At 37.0% G+C, this 23,688-nt stretch overlaps 1 protein-coding gene across 1 annotated transcript in view; it reads right to left on the minus strand.

Annotated features, from left to right (window-relative positions):
* Positions 1-6,880: 6,880 nt before the first annotated feature.
* AHI1 (Abelson helper integration site 1) overlaps positions 6,881-23,688 on the minus strand; it is a 94,615-nt gene continuing 77,807 nt past the window's right edge. The window contains 3 exon segments of the mRNA XM_009584485.1: positions 6,881-7,109; positions 10,977-11,056; positions 22,319-22,419. Coding sequence (XP_009582780.1) covers positions 6,881-7,109; positions 10,977-11,056; positions 22,319-22,419 — 410 coding nt within the window.

Here is a 23,688-nt window from a genome sequence, read left to right on the forward strand (position 1 = left end):
CCCTGCCGGAGCCCGCCCTGCAGCCCCCCCCTCTGAGGAGCATGCCTGGGTGTCCCCCCTCTCAGGAGCGTGCCCTGGGCGTCCCCCCTCTGAGGACTGAGTGTGCCCCACTGCCTACTGACCTGCCCCCGGGGCAGCCCACCTGGTTCTCATCCAAACCTTTGGATGCGGGCAACAAATTAGGAGCTTTGTGGTGTAAATCGGGAGTCCTGATTCCAGGACGCTTCCTTCGGTGAATAGGACCTGCGAGGCCATACCCTTCGTTGGGCAGCAAGCCAGCGGAGGGCCATGTGTTGCTCCCCACCTTCTGTCTGCCTGCGCACATCCACGCTGCATCCCTGAGGAAAGCCACCCCAAGATATTTATTGCGCTGTAGCATTCTGCCTCAGTTAACAGAAAAGCCATTTTTAGTCACTCTCAGTTGTAACCCGGACCCAATCAGCTCTGGTCATGCTGTTGGTTAAGCAGGAGGGGTGGCAGAAGCCTTTGGCCACACTGCGGAGCGCATTTACTGCCCCTTCTGCCCTTTCCCTGATGTCACTTTCTCATTATGACACTATACCAAATCACAGTGGGGATTAACTACCCCTGTATAAGCTTATTATTGGCTTATGCAGGCTGTTAGAGCTTGGCTTTAGATGGCATTTATTTTAATGAGCCTGGGGCTGATGTCACTACTACACCCATGACTGTATATCCCCATTAAGAGCTAAAATTAATGCGGAACATAAAACCGAGTTGCTTTATACAGTGTCTATACAAAGGTGTCAAAATCCTGATGACATACACTGAAAAAAAAATGGCTGATGATGCAATGGCAAAATAAAAATGTCAAAGTGGAACTAAGAGAACAATTACAGTCCATAATAGTGCCAAGTGAGTAACACTGGTGATGATAACTACTTGCATTTACTCTGCACCGCTCACCTGCAGCAATGGATACACAAAGGCTTAACTTGTGCACATTAAAACACGCAGTGCAAGAAAGGAAGCAAAACAACCTATTCTACTTATCAAAATTTGGGAGAAAGAGGATTTTTCTTCAAATTACACAGTGCTCAGTTGGCTATATTTAGCTGTGGATTAATAGCAGGGTATTCAAGACTGAAGGTATCCCCAGAAAAAGATGAAACTCAGTATTTCTTCATCTTAACTGAGAGCCAAGGCAATGAATTTAGGATAAGCAGTTGAATGCAGAGGACCCACTGTAGTCACCTTTGTAAAAACTAAGCAGTAAGAGACATTAAAAATTGATTTGTGAGAAATTTGTACTAATTCTCTTTTCAACTCACAGACACTTTCATCAGAAGTTTCTCACTATTATTAAACAAAACCGAATGTCTTTAACATGGGCAGAGAAACAAAAATACAGACTGATCAAGAAAAAAGCTAACCCGGCACTGAGTGTCTCAGCTCCACTTATTAATTTCATCACCAAAACACATGGCTAGGGCCTGCACTGACTCACAAGATGTGTGAAAAGAGGTTCCTCAGTTGAATATGTCCACAGAACTTCATTAACTCTCCTTCGACTCCCAGAAGAGTAGGATCTAAGCCAATATATTCTGCAACAATTTCCTTTCCAGCTAGTACCTCTGCCTGCACTGACTTTGCTGTGGACACTCCATGGTGTTGGTGAATGTTAGTCTGGGAAAAATTTCTAGATTCAGAGAAATAATGGTAATATTGGGCGCTTTGCCTTTTTTCTTTTTTTTTTTTTTCTGTTCCAGCTATACCTGCATTTTATGTGACTACAGAGTTTTCAAACAGCTATATCATAACAGTCTGTCGCAAGTGTATTGGGTGTTTCAGTTTGCCAGACCTGTCATAATAAATTAATTACAGGATGTTGCAGAAATGGCTGAGTTCCAGCAGCATCTTGCACAGTTTAATATAGCCCTATTTCCCCATTTCGATGTATTTGTGGTTAGATAAATCCTCAGAAAATTTACAGCTGCTACACACTAGTTTATTATACTCCTGCCTGTGCAGGCGATGTAAGTGCAACAAAAATTTGATGTCTGCTCAGAGCATAGATTTTACTGATATTGCTTTACCGGTGTGGAAACATTTTTCCGCTAAAAGTGGCATCTGCAGTTTCTGCCGAGTATTTGCACTTAGGCATTAGACAGGACTTGTAAACTTGCTTGCAACAGCCGAACATAGTGCAAATTCATTTGGCCTAACAAAGTCCTCACAAAAAATCAGGTGGCTGGAGTTTTAGATGAAACGCAGAGCTACCATTTTCATTTTTGAGTGCAAGCTAGAAAATATTTTTCCAGTCTTTAAAGTTAGTGTACACTAACTTTACATAGTAACGTGAACTACAGCCATGCTGCTGCTGCTGAAAGCCTAATCCTTGCTGGCTTTGCTGGCGCTTTGAGTTTAGGGGTCCATCTACCCCGAGCAGCTTGCAGGACCGGGCCTCTACATATATATGTCGCTGCTGGAAAAGACCCTTCTGAAGGGGAAGGCAGCAAGCAACCGGCATACCACAGACTGAACAAAGGACAAAACTCTTGCCAAAACCACTGTGAGTAGAACACATCTACATGTAAGAAAAGGATCATATGATATTTAATGTTCAAAACAGCAAGCTCGATGCTTGGTGTGAAATTCTCATCTCTTCTCTAGCTGTTTTGCGCCAGATGAGGAGGCTGGAGCGGACTGAATCAAGGCAGAGGTGCGTATTGCAACAGACGACGACTATAAAGGTGTCCTCAGAAGACCTGTGCCAGAAATTAGGGAACCAAAGCTTCATCTATCCCAACAGCACTGAAAGCCACGGATGATTTGGACCTTTCCGGGCTGTAGCTCAGAGTTAGGACAGTACCGAGTTAACGAGTTACTGGAGAGACACAGGAGAATATTCCTCATGGGTTCTAAGAGTTCATCCAAAAAGCTCCTGTAAATGGCACAAAACTTAAATATATTAAAAAGTGAAGTAGTTAAATATCTTAATTTCTAAAGTCTAAAAAACATGAAGCCACCAAACCTCTGCTATAGCACGCCTTCTCACTATCTTCTGTTCCTTCTTCTTAAGTTCCAATTTCTAATTGCCACATTCTTGCAAGTCTCCCCCAGACAGCAGTTTTCTTCTCAAGTTGCTTATTTCCCTCTCTCAGACCTCCTCCCGTTTCTATTCCTTACGTGCAGCAGTTTTGTTCCTAATGCATATATTTTATACTCCAAGCAATAAACCTCCTTGAACTAACACAATATGTTTTTACAAGTGCAGGTGTACATCCATAAATTAATTTGTCCAAAACATTGTGGATAGTCATTGGACAGAATGCCAAGGGAAAAACCCTACAGTACAAACCTGTACATGAATCCTTCTAGACTCCCTCCACCATTCAGAAAATACTTCTATCCCCTCCCCATTTCCACATCCATAAAATAGGTTGCACTGCATACATACTAATTTCATACGTGCTAGAAAAAGATCATTAAAAAACCCCACCACTCTTTGTGTTTACCAAACAAGTGTTTTTGCTTTAGTCTGTTCCCGCCTTAAATGAAGTATTTCCTATTCACCTTAGTAATTAGAGCAGAAGGATGTAGTGAATGAAGTGCCTCATTATCAAGTTTGTATCCACAGTCTCTGCAGAATGGCTGCCATGCCGGCTATTTTTCATAGCTGTCTGCTTTTGCTTGTAATGGGCCATTGTTAACCCTAAATGATCCTGACATTCAATTCTCCATCAGACAATCGGGTCCAGCCGGCAGATTTAGTTCACTAGTCAACAGAGACTTTCAGTTGTCATGTTCCTCTGTGTTCTCATTAGCCCTTGTTTGACTGTGATCCATCCCCTACTGCCTTCTGAATTAAGTGATGCTACAAATACACTTATTGTGTTTTATGATGTCTGTTCCTCAAATTATTTTAAGGAAAAAACTAAATGCAATCTGATGGCTATTGGGAAACACAGGAAAAATGTGCCGTCCATTCTTTTCTGTTTTGTCGATTTATGCATCGTTCTCGATGTCTCTGCCATATCATAAAAAAGTAATAGGAACTGTACATTGTAACCACACACACAAAACCTAGAAACACCAGAACAATGAAAGACCTACTATGCTGTTATCACTAGGCAGTTATAAATATCTAATATTTACCCTTTTTTAAAAAAGGTTTTATCTGCTTTGTTCCAGCAATGAACTTGTATCACCCTCTAAAAACTTTTCAAATAGACTTTTATAACTCTTGTATTTTAACTCATGCCTCAGGGAGCAATTTTGCAGGGCACTCATGTTTTAGGATACTTAATGTAGTTCTTAAACTAAAAAAAAAAAGGAAAATTTTCAGTAGGCAATCAGAATCCTTCTGGAATTCTTTTCTTCCACTGCAAGTTGTGTCCTTTAAATACTTGGACAATTTCCAGCAAATGTACACAATGTTCATTTAAAAGTTATTTAAAAAATATGTAGGTTGCATTAACACAGAAACAAGAAGCATTATATAAAGTTTAATTTAAAAACTTTTTTTTTAAACCATTACCCTAATCCAAACTGCTTAAAAGTTTTATCCTTTCTTGTAAATTTGAAATCCCAACAGCAATGTCTGAAGAATAAAGAATCTACTAACACTGAAAAGCAGTTTTTCTTAAAATGAATGTATCTGCGGTATTTCTGAACAAAAGGTAAAAACTGTCTTTGCCATTATGCCGTGTTAATAATTTAAGAAATTTTAGTCTGAAGGTTCCAATTTTAATACTGAAGGATCACTTAGACTTTTTTTTTAAATTTCAGATCTTTTTGTTCATTTTCTGTTAAATGAATGCAGAAAACTAGTACCACGGTGACATGGTTTAAAGCAATAGAAGTCTCTAACAAACCATGTGGTAGGGAGGAAAAAAATAATCAAATCAAAACAAAAGCTATTGCAATTACAAGAAAACATCATGAAAAGTTTATTTTCAACTCCCTGCATTTTCATGTTTGGCTCTTATCTGATTCCATCTACTTAATTGTTATTTGGAACTGTGCCTTGGAAGACACTACTGCTGCCTCTCCTCTCAATTTGGAAAGTGTGGCAAAGCGGCTTTATTCAGCTTCAGAACAGTGAACATAATTGGAGCCCTAGTTCGCAAGCATGAAAGGAGGTGCTGTGCCTTTGATTAGAACTACCATCTCTCTGTGGTGTTTATCTGAAGTGTTATTTCTGTCTTCAGTGTCCACAATGCCAAATTAGCATTTTACAATGCTTTCCAATGAGCTCCCAGATCTTGGCTACTGTTCAGCTCTCCCTGACGTGGAGCCTGATGTCATGGTCTGCCCTTATTTTAAATGTGATCCAGGACATTTTAAGAAACCTAAGATGTTGAGATTTTTCTCTTTTATAAAATCTTTAAATCCCACATCACACGGAATCATGAGTTGGAATACGCTGCAAAAGCAGAGAGGTAAGAGTCTAGGAGCCTCGCTAGAATCGGGCAGTCCCAGGACTAAGATAATTTTACACCACCTCTGACTGGGGAAAGAGACATTAATAAGTTTCCAGTACGTATATGCAAGTCCCATTTAGGGGAGAACTTCATACACATGCTCTAGGCAAAGCAAAACTAGGACTGTTAGCAAAGAACAACTACCAGTGCGGTCAAAAAAGAGTATTTGTTGCCATGCTTTACTCAAAAGAAACAAGTTTACAGACTTTTCTGGCTTTAAAACATGTGCAGGGAAGATACTACAATATATAGCAACTAGTCCTCTGCATCTGGGTGCATTTCACACATCAGTGCCCAACATTGTTATTCTCACTTCTTTTTTTAATGGAATCGAGTGCCCTGTCTACTAAATAAGGGCTTTCTAATTTTATGTTATTTATTGCTTCAGAGAGGGAGGAGGAAGAATTTCCTAGCAGAGTAAAAATAAACTGGACATCATCAGCCAGAAAAAATACCAACACTAACTGATAGAAAGCGTTTCCTTTAATATAAAACATAAATTATTTAGCACTGTGGATAATTAGTGAAATCACTAGTAAAAGTTCACAACATAATACTCAAGTGAAAAACAGATTAACGACACTTACAAGTGAATAAGGACTACATGTAAAACAAACATCACAGTTGGATATGAAATATTTCATTCAGACAAAAGAAAGTGTATTTGGCAAGACTGCTGCCAAAGCAGCCAGGAACTTTGACAAAACTGCAATGCACCTTTATTATGTGCAGAAAACTTCATTTGAAAAATATAACTGCTTGGAATTTGCAACATTTATTTACATTGGTAAGCATGAGTAGTCCCATTGAAGACAGCGTAGTTGCATAGGTAGTTACTCAACATCTCACTTCAGAGCTGCAAAATGCAGTCCAAGTGAATATTGGAAGTCAGGAAAATATTTTTAAAAAGCTTGTTTTCAGGTACACTGTAATGTCAGTGTTCCTTTGGAATTTTACCATTCTGAATACTCCTCTATTTTACTTACAACACATTTTAAAATGCTAATTTAATACGGTCTGTAGTGGTTGGGCTTGTTTTGCTCTAGATTACACTTTTTCACTTGATTATCTGCTCCCAATGGACTGATCTACAGTCTACAGAAAGGCCTGTTTAGCCTAAGTTAAGTTGTAATCAGATATTAAATTGGTTAACATTGTATTTGTCAGTAGGATTCTCATGAAATAGGAATGTTGGTTTCAGATTTTACCAGTCCAGTGAGGAGCTGAACATTCAAGTTCTGTTGATTTCATGAAACCCAGGGCAAAAGTCTTCTAAAACAGGTTTACACCATTGGTAAGTCAGAACTACTGCCACTTTGTGTATTTGAGTATTTTAATTTCTTTGTTTCTTGCTAATCCTAGAAGTGAGATCGTAGTTGCAGCCTTCAATGTGTATACCGAATATCACACCAGTATTTAGAATTAAATTATGACTATACGTCATAGCATTCAGGCTCAAAGGCAGTATTTGTCTTTCCATTTGTGCTTACGTTTGAGCCTCTCACTGCCTTTTTCTTCTTCTTCAATTCCACCCCATGGGCTGCAGGTTCATTTTCAACACCATTAGCTGTAACTGATGATACAGGAGTATCGAGACCCATTAAGTTGTGCTGATTTTCCATCTCGTTCTTCTGTATCCTTTTCTTCTTTTTCTTTGCACCTCTAGAGGAAGGTGGATATAAAAAGAGTAAAAGAAACACAAAGTTAGCCCAAATTTAGAGCTTTTTCCATCCACAGCTGATGTGTTAGAGCAATTGTCTGCCTGTCCCCCTTGAGTACAATACTGAAACAGCTACAAAAAATACCGTTCCACAGCAGAACAAAGACAGAAAAAACATGAAGACAAAATATGAGACCACTCCACTAGTCTACTTTTCAACGTATCACAGTATTGCTTTGAAAAGAACTGCTCATGATCTTAAAAATCAGCTAGTCTTGATCAACAGCCAACAGATGTCATTAGAAAATACAAATTACCAGCCTCCTCCTCTCATAAAAGCCATTGCATTTTTTTTTTTACTTTCCTAAGCTCAAACACCAAAATACTTGCAATTAAAGAGAGATTCCTGGTTTATTTATTCAACAAGGATAAGACAGGCTGGCAAAGTGCATAAGATTAGTTTTTCCATTTTAATTTACCTGAACTGTGACACATTTATAGAATCAGAAATTACTTTAATGTCTATTCATGCTTATCAGACTTCATACAATGCCAAAAGCATCAGTCAAGCTTCTGTATCTTTCCCAGTTAGTGCCTTTAACAAGGGAATTAAACTGGTCTTGCAGATGATGTCCGCGATTATGCAGATGTTACACCACTTCTACCATGAATTCCCCCTCTTGACAGAAGTTGTAAATTTATTTAACTATAAATATGTAATGATACTTCGAATGTAACCTTTCAAGGGCAGGTACTGTCTTTGTTCAAAATTTGTATTGTGCCTAGCACAAAGAGATCTTCGTTTGTGACCAGAACTGTTACGTTGAATGCTGCTGAAACACATAAGCGAGTGGATAAATCAAGACTAAAGAATGTAATGAGATGTATGCAGTTTCCCCAAAAAGGGTGCTACAAGAGCATTACTGTTGGTGATACTGTCCTAATGTAATCACATTTTATAGATGAAAGTGTTTACACATCAGCCTTGCTAATGAACTGATGACAATATGCCTACAGTTCAATTTTTTTTTTTTTAAGTTAAATTGTGTATTCATGAATACATGGATTGTTGCAGCTCTAATACTGGAACATCCTGAAGGAGAACATTCTGGAGTTTAAGACCTTCTGTGTTAGGATTCCTGGGAACAATTTGAGAAGTACTGCTGCATGAGGAAACCAGGGTACAAAACCATAATTAATCAGTAATGTAAGTACCAACCTACCAAACTGAGTGTTCAGCCGGGTCTGATGTGTAATCACTTGTAAATTTATGCAGAGAGCACTACCTAGTGTAGCTCAACAAAACTGTACAATGGCAATATATCTTAGGAGATAATGTCTGTACTGACAAACAGTATCTAATCATTAATATTCGAAGTGTGAGGCTACTATGCAGATTTTCTGTATAAAGCCACTCAGATTTTGAGAAGTAGTTTTCATCTTTTTATTATTTGAACATCAGATATGATGATGTATCAAATCTTTGAGATACTTAGATAAAACTTTAGTTCACTTAGCATCTATTATGTGACCATTTCTCTATTTATTCTAGAATCTGCAGAAGATAGATTACCTGCTTGGTTAAGATAAAAATCTACTAGCACTTTGGATAAAATTTGTTTTCCTGTTGCAAAACCATATTTTCCATCCAGAAATTATGAAAGATAGACGTCATAAGGGCTTGCCATTCACTTTCTTTTACAGCAGGTATTGTGGCCATAATCGGCAAAACAGCAACCATTCATTTGGAGGCTCAAAGAAAGGTACAGTGAGTTGTGCAGGTGCTAAAAGTTTCACTTCTCCATAGTGAAAGTGCGTACTTGGCAATCACATCTCACTTGATTCTTACGAAGTTTATTTACTGCATAATTCCTATTATATACTAGCACGTGACATGGATATTAAGTGTACTTTCACAGAAAACAGGAAGATAACAGAATGTTTTAGGTGGAGCCACTATTTAAGTACAGATTGGACTGGACCACAAATCATGTTGATATTTCTTTTAGATGCCAAAACAGAAAACTTTTCCAGTTAAGATCGCAACACTTACATGCATGTCATTTTTTAAGGTTATTTCAAGGCACATCAACTGCGGTGAACAAGAACAAGTTCTGTTGCAGCCCCTGCAGGTCGTGGTTTCAGGTACAAAGAAGTGAGAGTTTTCATGAAAAATATGTGGCCATGTTTCTGAGATGGTTTATTACCTAGTCTGTACTATATAGATAGCCTATAAACAGAAATATGGAACAGTCTTTCAAACTACTTGCATCAGAAATGCCAGAAGATGCTTCTCTCTTCTAGCTCTCAAAATAAGACAAAAACTTGTGGTCTCTTCTGAAAAAAACTTGGTATGTGCAGTCACTGCTATAATTACAAAGACAAGTGAATCACATTTCATTATGTTCTAGTTCATGGAAGAGCTTGCAAAGTACATACTTTCAGATTCAAGCTCTACATCAGGAATAGACATTACTCAGATTTGCATTCTGATCTTAAAACATGCAGTGAAAACTGCCCTCTCCACGTCAGACAAAACTGCTCTTTGCCCAGATGGGACAGCAATGACATGAAGCATGACTTCAGACCGGCAGCTCCATGATGCTCCTGCTCCCTATAGTTCAGGAGGAGGGAGTACGTTCCAGTTACTCAGGCATGTAGGTATCTTCTCTCACCTTTTTGAAATGTAACTGAAGCAGTTTTGGGGCTCTGTTTCTTCAGCATGACACTTCAGTGTGACCTCTTCTCAGTACAGCCTTAGTTTCCATTAAAATGAATATTTCACATTTGATATGACTCAAAATTCTTGAATTTGATTAAATCAATTGTGATTCCACATTTTAAATCTACGGTCCAACATTCTTCAGTGGATGCCCTGGAAAGGTCACTCAAAATAATTGTTTCCTGAAGTTCTACTAATGGAGTTGAGTCATACCAAATTTTTGATACTGGCTTCTAACAGACTGTATCAACCGTCACAGTAACTGTGCTTTTAAGGCATTTCCTTTCTTAATGTACATCCTATCCGAATAGTTATGCCCAAAATTCAGCGCTGAATTCTGTCTGTGTAGTTATACAGCCCATTCCTCACCATACACGAGGCTTAACGTTTCCGCTCGCAATTTATTTTCAAATCTAGCTACAGCTGCAGATAGAAAATTAAGATTTAAAGATATGTTAAAATTAAGATATGTATCTGCATCTACACCATATATGCACAGATTATTTATATGGGGAGGGGACCAGTCTGGGAAACGATCAGTGAAATAACTTTGCTTAGATGACAGTTACCTGCAATGGCAAACACGGGAAGAATATTCAGATGTATTTTTTGAAGTATAAATGGTTGCAATAGCTAAAGATATTGTGGAAGCTCTTGTTCAAAATGTTGAGATCTTACCTGCTTACAGCTTTCACACAACATACACACAATTTTTAAAAAATGCAAGTGTCAATCAAAGATGCTAGCTTGCATCTTCTCAGTATGTGACAACCTTTTGCAATTTATATTGGTTAATTTTTAGAAGGCGCAAAAATAGTTTGCAGTTTGTAGCAATAAAGCCTGATACACAGCTAAGGGATACCACAGGGCAATCCCATATCCCTGAGTTTTGATTCTCATGTACATTATAGTCCTTGCTCTTTTCAGGGGGGAGAGTGTGTATGCGCATGTGTGTGTGTACATACATACAAACTGTTATTTCCTTCACATTTCAGGTGTGAAGCACTTTTTGAATGATTATCCTAAAGCTAACTACTAAGCTTACCTACCTAGCTAAAACAAAATAACCCTTCCAACATTTCTCACAGTTTTCTAACAGCAGTTGTAGAAATAACACTGCAAATTGTTTTAAGTATTTCTTGCTTACTGTGTTGCAGGTGAGTCTCTATCTGTGTTACGCTCTGAGCTGAATTTTAGGTCCCCTAACTTACTGATGACTGGTGACATCTGTAAAACAAAAAAAAAAAAAAGCAGGAAGGTAAAAAGAAGACAGACAATAGGGTCAACACATGTACATAGAAAACCCACCAGCTTCCTGAATAAGGAGAGAATATACCTCGTTTGAAAAAGAATGTCTATCAGCCATAAAATGTTAACTCCTATGTGGTTACAAACAAGGAAACAGTACCCTGCTTTAAAAAAAAAAACAACAAAAACCTACTTGCAAATAAAAGACAGTTTTCAGGTATGTGTAGAAAGAAGAAGTTATGAATCTGCTTGAAGTAAGCTTAAAATACACATGGTCTGTAAAGAATTAAGTTATTTCTGCTACTGCATGAGTAAAGAGAGAATGCTAAAAAAGCCATCTTATTGCATAGTTTGAACAAGAGAAACCTGCCTATTTTTTAACCCTGCAAGTTTCAGTCAAAAGCAGTTCAAGTCACTCCAGGTTACTTTACAATTCAGGGCTAAAACGAACCAATCAACCAAACCTGGAAGAGCTTAAGTAAATTCTCTAATTTCCAATGTGATTAGTGGGTCTCTATGCAACTCGCTCCCTGCATAAACAAACCTCTTCTAATTCTAACAAGTCTCATACTTACTGCAAGAATTCTCATACGGAAATGTGAGTGCCCTTCCCAAGTTTACTGTCTTCAGGGACAGATTATTTTCTCTACCTTCTTCCCAGGCTGTTCACAAATATCTGGTAACTACCCATGTAGTTTAATTTTCATGGAGGGCAGAAGCCAACATAACTGATAGGCCTTATGTCCCACTCAAAATTTGCTCTTCTGGAACCAGGCATGCACTACCCATCCAGCCAGGAACTTCAGGCCTCCAGAGCACCACAACCAAGGAGAAAAGCTGTGGAAAGCAGTGCAGCTTTTTACTAGGTTCAGACCTAGTATCACAATGCTGTCAGTGAAAAATCGTTGTGGATCTCCAGTTCAGGTTGACAGGACAGCCATGTTCTGTAAGTGCCCGTTTGGTATGGCATGCATGAAAAGAAAAACAGAAGTTATCTCACAGGCAGGCATTGTGAGAGTGGGGACCGGTTCCTACGAAGACCTTGGAAAACTGGAGAAAAAGTCTCTTTCAGGATACTGGAGCCCTAGGCCAGAGAAGGGAGGGAGAGATTAGATCTGGTACTTTCCAAAAAATAAGATTTTTTTCAGAGAGTAAAGGAGAAGAATGGGCTTGAAACTAACTCAACCCTCAAAACTTGGCCCATATTTATGATTTTTTTAAGATTGTTAGTTGAATTTCGGATTCATAGCCAGCCTAAAGCAAAACCTATGACATTGTTTCTGAATTTCTCAAATATCCTTAGTGTTAGAAAGATCAACCCATCCTGTTCTGCCAAGCACAGAGGTATTCATCTGCTTGTAAGAAAGTTTAACGTTCTGCTATCAGCCTGAATTGCTCCAGGAAACAGCCAGTTACTGACATTACTATCTCTAAAACCCCACTTAAAAACAAGCAGTATTAGGAACAGAGTATCATTCAGGAGCTCTGGAGTGCCTAACAACAATATAGCATCTAAAAAAAGTAACCACAAAGTCAACAAGAGCTTTCTGGAAGCAACAGAGAAGAAGAAAAATACAGTTCTTGACCCTCAAGTCTGCCAATAGTTCATTTCATTTTGTGTAGCCTCAGAGGCAAGGTGTACCATGTTAAGTTACTTAACTTAAACAGAGAGAAAATAGAGGGTTGCTTCACAGCAGTTCTTTTTATCACTTAAGCATTAGTTTCGGTATTTTTAAATGGAATGAAAATACTTTGTTTTCAGACACTAAACTTATCCATCACAGATTTCAAAGCCCTAATGAATAAAACTTAACATTCCCCTGTCAAGTACTATTGTCCAATTTTAATTCAGGGTAGAATGAGGCACAGATGAAAATTGTCTTGGCACACACAAATGAAGACCTTATTGGAACCAGAACCTGTATCTCCCAAACCTCAGTTTTAGACCTTGAACAGTTTAATTACTTTTTAAACTCTAAATGGAATTAATTAAAAAACATCTAGTCAATGTTAGTAGTTGAATGAAATTTGAACTTTTTTGTCTTGGTCCCGCTCCCTAGTATTATTTTATTAGTTTAATATTATTTTTCTGCTGACTTAGAAGAAACAGGATGAAGCTCCCATTGACTTATTGAATTCATATAAGCACACTGCCCACAACAATCATGTTCAAACATTAGTCATCAGAATTAGCCTGCTGAAATAATACAGATTGCTAGATTAGTTTAGACAAAAGTCAGCCTATTAGAATATAATAATGTAGCATTGGCGGGGCTAGGAAGAAAAATCTTCTACTTCACACACAAAATCCTTGTTAATACAGTAATAAACTTGAGACTCAGTCAATGGTGAAAGTAAACACAAAAGAAGGAAATATAAAGCCACTGATATAAAAATACAAGGGACTGCTGTAAAGGGAATGACTCTAAGTAATTAATACTTCCTTCAGCATTCCTTGCGGTTCCTTGCCATACATAATCATGAATTCACTTCGCTTGCAGTCAAAACAAAATCTTTTTCTGAAAATCCTATGCGAATGATGTTGAACTAGGTTTTTTACCCTCCTTTTTGAGTAAATATAACAGAATCTCGACATTGTACTAATACTATAATCAAATATGGACCTATAATCAAATATGGACCTTTCCAAAGTACGGTTTGGTAGAATTCCTTTAAGTGCCACTACAGAAGACTGACTTCTCTTAAAAAAATAGACTAAGTTTTTTAATACTTACAGATACCAAAACACAGAAAATTATCCTTGTTTTACAGTTAGAAGATTAAAGTATCCACTAAATTAAGCTGCCCAACTGAAGGTTCTTATGATCTGTTTTAAAAAACTACTCATCGCATAGGCATTCATATATTCAGGCACAGTATTTCAGTATGGGTACCAAGGAAAGAAAAGCACACAATTAGAGACTATCTTGAATAGCTGTGTTCACCTGACATGGCAACTAATAAGAATTCCTAGGGTCTGTAGGGACAGACCTCCATTTCTCCAGAGTACAGTTCAGGTATGATACCTTTCTTACCTACAAATTTCAAGTATATAATGAGGCAGGAACTACATACTAGATCTTTCTGAAGCAAGTCTCAGTGCCACTACCTTCTCTTCCCTATCCCACATTCCTTTGTGTCCCTCAGCCCACTCCTTGTACTAATTTTCCCATCCCAGTGATGTGAGTAAGCAGTAGCAGTACTGAAGGAACAAGTGGGGTCAGCGGCAGATGCAGGAGCTGGTGCTGCAAGGGGATGAAGCAGCAGGAGGAGCACAGTGAATGAGTGAGTGAAGGCTGGGAAAACAGGTAGGAGGTATGTGGCTAAGGAGGTAGTGGTAACACTTAGACACTGAGAATTCATCAAGAACATGCTAGTGTAAGGAGCAAGCCACAGAATTCTAGAGTATGGGGGGGCTGAAGGGGCTGTTGATGTCTTCTTTCCCTGTTTCTAAACCTCTTGACCTGTTATGCATGGGCAGATCTCATAGGAAGCTCCAAACAGCTCTGTGCTATTGTCACTGTGTCACTAAGATTCAGCAAACCTAGCATTGTAACAGATACAGTGTTAGCTATTAAATTCATCCAGACTGCAGAGCTTAAATATTAATACAGAACTATTAGGGCTCTGTCTGCTTTAAAGAAAAAAAATTAATGTGACAGATAATTATTATGAATATCTTGAACTTTTCTGTTCACAAGAACAAATACTGAACACAGTACAAAATACGAGCTCCTTTGTATAGTGCCACCAACGGTGTTCAATTTTGTTGCCATATTCTAATTCTCCACCCTTTGAAAGATATAGCCCACCAGAAGGAGAGGAGAACATCAGCTCATATCAACTGTAGAAGTTCAGATTTTCTGAAGTTTCTTTTGCTTTGTTTACTATCATAAAAATAAAAATTGTAATAAAATATATACTTTTCTAGAAGACTTGCTTGCTTTACAGCTCATTTGGCCTCAATTTTTTGATACTTAATATTGTCTTAGTGTTGCCATATAAGAAGCAACAAAGGCAAAACAATTAAAGGCTAAATACACAAAAGCATTTCAGTTCCTGACCGCTGCTGTAGAATCCACAGCAGTAGGTCAAGCACTAAACCATCCCTGCGCAACTTGTGGAAACAATCATACATATCCGAACGCACTTCATGGCAAAACCTGAAGCAGCGAGCATCTAAAGGAAATACCAGGGACAAAGTCTCATCCCAAGTCTACATCTTTGGTAGTGCTTTTCTCTAGGCTGTGCAGAGTTGTCTCTAAGACTGATGGTCTGCAGAGCTTCTCTGATAGACTAAGAGATAGATGGACAGAATGGAGAGGTGCAGGCAATCTGTTCAGGTGATTCAAGCCATGAAAGTAAACGCACTTGCTCTATAGCCTACTCTGCACAGGGGAACTCTCCCACAGAAGCTGCTTCTACAGAACTTGATCTAATTAAAGATTTGTTGGATCACAGACGGCAAGAACGAACATGTTTCTGTGTCTTTTCAGAGTAGTCTTTAGGACGTTAAACTCAGTATTAAGTTTGTATTTTGTTTTCTATTACATAGCCCATGGATAGAAGATTTATAGCAATGTACTTAACTCTCCAGAACCATGTTGATGCCTCCTGTCAAAACGGTTCTAATGAGTCAAGTTTGGGAAAAATGCTGTGATACTACACCACACTCACAATTTTCTTTCCTGCTATTCTGTACCCCTCCACACATTTCCCCATTAAATGAACAACTGGCAGGGAGTTTTGCTAGTGGAATTACATATATTTCTTTTGCCATGACCTTCCTATTTAAAATGTAATTAACTTATAATCGCTTTTTTCCTCCTCTCTAGTGTTTTTAAAGAACAAGCCTATCTAAATCAGATTGTAACCCTTATGTCTAACAGTATTAACTTAGCTGTGAGTATCTAGCAGAACCATGGCTCTGTATACAACAGAGACACTGGCATGAAGTTCTGTCTTCCCCATAAAAAAACAGCTAAACCACTGTAGTGTTTAGGACTAAGCCAACACTCACTAGCTTCTCCATCCATAAATGCTAGAGCCACAGGCTGAGAGGACTCCGCCTTGTCTAGTCTTTGAAATGGCAAAATCCTGGGCCTGTTCAGGGCTAGGAGAGACCAGCAGGAAATCTGGTGGGTGAAAACCATAGTCATGGCTCAACACTGACAAATACTGCATCTCAGAAATCAAATCAACTAGACGGCTATTTGAGGGACAGCAAAAGAAAGAGGAGGAAGAGTGGAGACAACATACTTCAGACTGAAGCACTATGGTTTAGAGCAGCTGTTTTCAGTCTTGAAGTCCTGGCCTCTGGGAATTTATCTGTGGTTACAGCTTTGCATTAGAATTTGCATAAAAATAGTTCAATCCTGTTCAGAAAGAGGCTAGGAGGACCCAAGGAGAAAACAATGGGGACAGAGAAGTTAGCTTGCTCCTGAGAGCTGTCTTAATAATATAAACGTCCCTCAATAGTATTTTTGGTTCTGCTTGACCAGTTCACGGGCTCAGCCTGATTCTTCCTGTCTTTGAACAGACCAGTTACTTACAGCAAATGACTATGGATGTTACTTCATCTCTTTTTTCTCAATAGATATTAATTTGCTTATAAACCAGATACCTTTTCTTTCAATGACTCAAATAATACTATAGACACAGGCACAAACATTTTTTGAGACAGAACACATTAGCAACCACAGAGGTGGTTTTGGAGTTGAAAAAGCTTACAAATAAAGTAGCACCACACATGCTTAAGAGAGAGTAATTCAACTTGAACAGTAGAAACTGCATTTTAAAGAGAAAATGGAATATCTAAAAATAGGAAACTACAGAACTAAAAAGGTGAAATATGTTAATGTCGGGTAACGTTTAAGGAAAGCGGTCTATTCCTCATAGATGGTACTATGGTAACATTTTCTTCAGAAAAAGGATTTCTTCAAGAACAATCAAAGTAGTTACTATTTCAAAAGTAGGATTTGCAAAGATGTCTCTATTTTGTAATGCCTATTCAACAGTTTATGTGGAAGACCACACAGCAGCTTTGCTGACTGATTCTAGAAAAGCATAGTTTCTTTCAGCCCAGATGTCAATGCCTTTAGAAAGGGAGATCTGTAATCATATCAGCCACGAACGAAGCCCAGAATAATAAACTTCACTATAATACATTCTAATTCAATTGAATATCACGTTTTTGTGGGTCTGCAACCTCTCAGAACCTTGAAAATCAACACATTTCATGACGTGTTGAAAGTCTTCAGCTCTATTTACTGCAAGAGTTTCATCGTATTAATTCTTTAATGTTTCCCTTATCAACATTATCACATCTTCCTAGTCCATCCTCTTCCTAAAAGATCACCAGTAACTGAAGTGTTCCCCAATAACCTGAAGAAAAGCACCATTAAAGGAGAAAACAGAAACAGTACAAACTATAAAATAAAAGTTTTTGATGAAACTAACTGAAAAATTTCTAGTTAGTATTTTTGGAAATATTTTTGAGCAAGTTTTCTATGCTTTTTAAATTTTTAGATCTAATAAATAAACTTTGAGCCCACAAAAACACCCACACTGAAAGAGCTCAAGCCCAGGGGAAAAGCATCAATTGCTTGGCAGGTTAGTTTCAGACACGCTAGGCTGACTATTCAGAAAGTCTGACAACAACCTACTCTACGGAAAGAAGAGTGAGAACATGAATTATAATCCCAAACTTTGTTTACATATACATGGAATCAAGTTTTGATGATCTCTGGGCACATTATCCAAATTGTGCAATAATAATGTAGTTCTTGAAGATAACCCTTTTCTCTTCATGCTTATGATCATTATTTTACACCTTAACATCATTTTTCAAAGATAAATATACTAGAAAGAATATTTTCTTACACTTTCAATGGACATTTTAAATTACTGGTTTGTTTTTGTCTATTACTACTTTCCACTATTCTCACATAATGTAGAATTGAGTAATTAACATTCAGAATCCAATCAGATGCATTTTATATAGTGAGTGGTAGGCCATCTTAAATTATAAAACATATTCACAAGATTTTATAGACAGCAGAACATTTCTGGCCAAAAAAAAAAGAAGGTACTCTATTGACTTTGAAATGTCTCTGATTTGCCAGAATTTTGCAAAATGCAAATTCTGGTTTCTAATAGAACCCTATCTGAATTCCTGTCTTTTCTGCCTTCAGCTTAAGGAACCTGAAAACAGCACATTTACTGGAGCAGCCAGATGACAAGTCCATCTCTAATTCTTGGGATTCTTCATCAGTGCAGTGAGAACTTCACTCCATGAAATTTCTATCGGCAGTTTAGATGTATGTTGTAATTAAAGATGATTATGACCTAATTTTGTGGCTCAGGAGTTAAGTAACTCATAAGGCAGGAAAACAAGGTTTGCATAAAATTATTATGTTATGAATGCAAAGCTGATGGTAGAAAGCATTTTGAAAGCAGGTTCTTTGAACTACAACTTTTTTTTTATTATTTGCAAAGATTAATATTGGATCTTGAGTATTACACCCTCTTCTAATGTTAATGATTCCATTTTATTCACTCATCATAAAATTCTGAAGATTAGCTAGATATGCATTTATAATATCTGCAGTTGGAAAACTATTTTTAATTAGACTATCTGGTATTCTCAGTAATTAAAACCATAGTATTCTTCTACATTTTAAGTGCCCTATTTAGTCTTGTATGGTAGCAAAATCTCATGAGTAACTGCTATGATGATTTTCATAGTAACTGTGTTTTTGCAGTCTTAACAGAGCTAAATATTTAAGTATTCCTCAAAAAAAAAGAAAGAACAATAGATAGACCTGGATATAACTAAGTATTTGGGAAAACACGCTTGTAGCCAAAAACCAAACATAACCAAAAAATTCAGTTATATTGTCCTGCTTGTGGTAACAACTTAAGCAACAACTTATTTAATTATTCGATAAATATTTTTGGATTTAAAAGAAAAAAAAACACACCATGCTTCTTTTTGTGTCAAAGCAAAAAAAAAAAGTCATAGGGTATTACAAAATAATGATTTTTCATATTTCCCATGTAAAAGAAATTGGCTTTTGCTTTTATCAGCTTTAATATTGAAAAAAAATGAAAGGAATAGGAAGAAAAGTTGCTGTGTCACTGCTGCAACACAGGAACTGCCATAACCGATCAGCCCCCTCAGTGGTCTTAGCAGTTTTGTCTCAGAGGTATCTGGTATTGCCTAAAGCCAAAGTGCTGTAGAACCTTCCTTCATTATGACAAACAGCTGAATGACAATTTGTTTCTTCTATGCAGCACTCCGCAGCTTTTGTAAAACCATTACACTTCAAGGCATCACAAGTCTTACAGAGATTTGATTGATCATTTGATTCAACTCACTATCTTGGTTATTTATACGGTGCTTATGTAACTTGAAATTAAAAAAAATCAGCCAGATTTGTGTTCCCCAGTCATTTAGATGCTTTTGGAATCTCAGCCATTACCTCAGCCTAAAATATGTTATTAAAAAAATTAATCCTTGAGCACATAAGTTTAATAGTGTCTTGTAGTAGCTAGGTTTACCAGGTTAACTAAGCATGGCATAAACATAAATTTCCTTCTACCAGTATTAGATACGTTCCATTCCAGCTTAATGTTCCCTGATCTTGTTTAACAGCAGAAGGGAAAAAAAAAAAAGAAAAGAAAAAAGAGTGCATCCAATTCACCTCACTACATCATGTACTATTTTATACACTCTCTTCACTGCTCATTCTTTTTTAGTTTAATCTTGTAAGTATATCCTCTTATGCCATTTTTTTCAGGACTTGTAAATGTTTCATTACTTTTCTCTGGACTCTCTGTGATTTTGTAATGCCCTTCGATGCTGCGCAAGATAAAAAGCAACATATTTGCTTGGTTTTGGACTATTACTGTACACTTTATTCATTATGCCTTTTGAATATCTGTATGTACTACATAGACTACAACAAAATTCCAACTAATTATTAAATATGCAGTCAATTTAATTCAAAGTGCCAGTAGAATCAAAGTAGAGAATATTTTGATGAAATATTACTAAAACTGAGTGTTACTAAAAAAGTGCTACTAGTAATACAAAAACTATTGTTAGAAAAATATGTCAACCATAGACACTTGAGAAAATATAAGCGAACAAAACTAATCAAACGTTACTTCTCACAAAGTTGAATAATAAATACTGGTTGTAAATGTTAGTAACATTAGTTAGTGCACATAAAAGTACTTTGATCCAGTAAATCAACTAGATTCCTACTAGATTAAAACAGGAAAAAAGATATGGATAAAAATGATCAAGTCTTTAATGACAGTAAGTATCTCAGCATTTCTCCCTTTTCTAATCTGTGTATGAATGAAACTGTGTGAGTATGGCAACATATTCCCTCTGGGATACCTTCCTTGCCTTCAGCAATGTAGACAACAATTGAAAGAAATCTTCATGCTTTCCAGTAATGTTATAATTTTTCCTATATTTGTTCCAGTCTGCCTTTACAGGAGTATCTGGAAGTAATGCACCCTTGTCTTTCTTGGACAATGGTTTGCCTATGAGTTTCTCAGCTACAAAGAGGTAAAAGATACTTCAGATTAATTATTACTGCTCGGTGTAGTGATTAATTCCATTTTTAAAGTATAAATAGAAACAAAACACTTAGTAATTCGATTTATAGCAGTTGGCTTCAACAAGACAGCTGGCTTCAACACGACTGCCAAGTGAGTCATCTGTACTCAATAAGTTATTAAATGGTACCTATCTCTATTCACCTATTAAAAACAAAAGCTATACAAAAAAGGTTAATAGAAGTAGCTTTGAGTGTTTTAACCTCGAACATTACAATATATATTATGCAGTAAAGATTAGATAAATCATCTGAAAAAAGATGAAATCATAACTAAGCAACACAGCATACGTTTTGAGTCTTGCAAATCAGACGCAAAATATTAGATTCAATTTTAGAAAAGTACATGGAAAAGCCAAATCATTTGAAAGAAATCTGAACAAAAGTCACTTTTAAAATAGTTACGTTAGTACCATTTGACTAAATGAGTAACTGTTGAAAGCACACTTAAGAAGGATACAAACATTTTGGAATAAAAAAAATCTTAAATTCTAACAGTTATTGAACTGATTTCTATTACTTTTTTTTGCTTACGAAGTATTCCATGTTTTAAGACAATCATCAGTCTTACTTCACAGAAGGGGAACATAAGCTATGCAAAGTTTCTAATCTCTATTTGTCTGGAGAAGTGAGAGTCATTTGGCCTGCTTTGCACATAGTAGTATTTCTAAAGATCTGAAAAAAATAAATAAAAATCAAACCCCTATTTTTTTCCTTGACTAAAAATTGGCTGTTATTTCTTTGTTCTTCTGTACATACTGTATTCTGTCTGCTAATTAAATCACAGAAACAGGAATGCTTTTGCATACAATATAATATGTGATATGTAAATAACAACGTAATGCCATACGCAATTGCAACCCAATAATAAGTACACAGGGGGAGTGGAGAGATATCAGACATAGTCAAGACAAAAGCCTTTCTTTCCTTTGCTCCTCCAAACTATGAAGTCTCTATAGTCCACCCTCCTGAGCAACCTATAGGATGGGCGCCGTCATTCACATCAGAGAACCGTCAGCAGCTTTTAAACAGAAACATCCATTGATAAGTAAGCACGTTTAGATGCAGTCTATCTCCTGGTCTGGTAATAAGGCTTTATGATCATATTGTGTATCTTTAATGAGGATATTATTACATGGACTGAAAAACTCTCAAGAGAAAAACATCACAGCTTTTTCCTAAGCAACCTGATAGATAAGGAAATTTCATGGCAGAAAATTTGAAGAATTTGTGGGCAGTGCATATTCCAAAAATGACAGTCAAGTGCCCAAAAGTATGTCAGGTTTTGACAAATCCATGTTGTTTCTTCAACTGTTATTTACGTCAGGTAGCTCTGAGAGATACTTCTCTCAACCTTGGAGTCAATGGGAGATTTGCAACTCATTACAATGGTGCAAAGAGTAGGCAGAATATTTAATTGACACATGATGGAACAGCTGGTTCCACACGAGACAAACAGACATCTGCTGAAAATCTACCTGCTTGCCTGGAATGAGGTCTACACATAAGAAATTTTTCCAAAAAGGATTGAAAATTAATACAGTTCACCTGGCACACAAAGGACATACTCCACCACTACTTAGAGAATCCTTTCTTCTCAAATTATTACCTTATGTAGTGTTGGAGAACCTTCCTCTGTTTCTCTTGGTCCTTCAGATAGGAGAGGAGCAGAATCTGGTACTAATCCTGAAGGTTGTTCTTCATATTCTTCTGAAAAGAAGATCCGTAATTCACCATTATGAACGCCATGAAAGAATTGTGAAAGTATCTGTTTTATGTGAACAACCATGACATTATTATCTAGCCAATAACAGGATGTGAACTGAAACAGATGAAAAATATTTGAAGCCAAACTTTGTAAGAGAATTTATCAAAATTTGCCCATTAACTTTTACTTACATTAGGAAGCTTAGATTTACATGTAATTTATATATAGGTAGTTTATATAGGTAATTATATAAAATAAAAACAATCAAACATTTATATGACTAAGAACAAAGTCCATACTGACAGCAATGCAGTTGATACTTAACAAATGTATCATATGCATTTCTTTTGATTCAATAATAGGATGGTCACCAACTGAAATAACAAATTATATACCAGGGGTTTTTTTGCACAGTTGGACAACTGCCTCAAAAATTTTTTGTTTTTTGTTTTTGTTTTGTTTGTTTTGGGTTTTTTTTAAGAACAACAGCCATCACTGAAGACTCTTCCTACAGACTGCTCTCTGGCTTATTTTGCAAGGAAGAAAGGAAGGAGAAAATGCACAGGAGGTGCAAGGGGAGGACAAAGAGGAAGGGCAGTAGTTAAGCTAACTTTAATTACCATCATCAAGTTAGCACAGTGTTATGTCCAAGATTTTTTTAGGAAAGAGGCATAAATACTAGACTTCACTTGAAAGACAGAGGGAGGAACTAGAAAATGGGGGAAAACATCTTGAGAAATGTTTGGTTAAAAGATTACTAAACACCAGTATAACTGATAGTCTGATAGTTTAGGAAGGCAAATGAATTTCTTCAAGCATGCAACCACACACTATGTCCATAAGCTGAATACTAACAACTGCCAGGACACTGAGCATCTTTACATCAATTGACTCAGTAGGATGCTTCCTATATTATTTGTTCAGATTCATTTAGGTTTGTCTGTATTAGTTTAACCAAAACTGTTTTAATGACAAGGACCTGGTAGCAAAGTGCAATGCTCAGATATGAAATTTAACCATTACTGTTCTTTTAAAAACTTCATACTGAAATCCACTTATTGGGGAATTGTGCATTCTCCATTAGAGTAGGGGGAAATTCAAGAGTTTTTACAAAAGTAACTGGTTAGATCTCACAGAGATTGCCTAAGAAAACCTAAGATGTCGGTGAAATGCTTTGATGAGTCCTAAAACATTGCCAAGGTAGGGCATGAACCAGGTGGCTATATGTAAGAAGAGACGAGGAATCAATCCAGTTGAGTGATAATTAAGCC

The sequence above is a fragment of the Fulmarus glacialis genome, unplaced genomic scaffold (genome assembly GCF_000690835.1).
Source record: "Fulmarus glacialis isolate BGI_N327 unplaced genomic scaffold, ASM69083v1 scaffold4259, whole genome shotgun sequence".
NCBI classification, from domain to species: Eukaryota; Metazoa; Chordata; class Aves; order Procellariiformes; family Procellariidae; genus Fulmarus; species Fulmarus glacialis.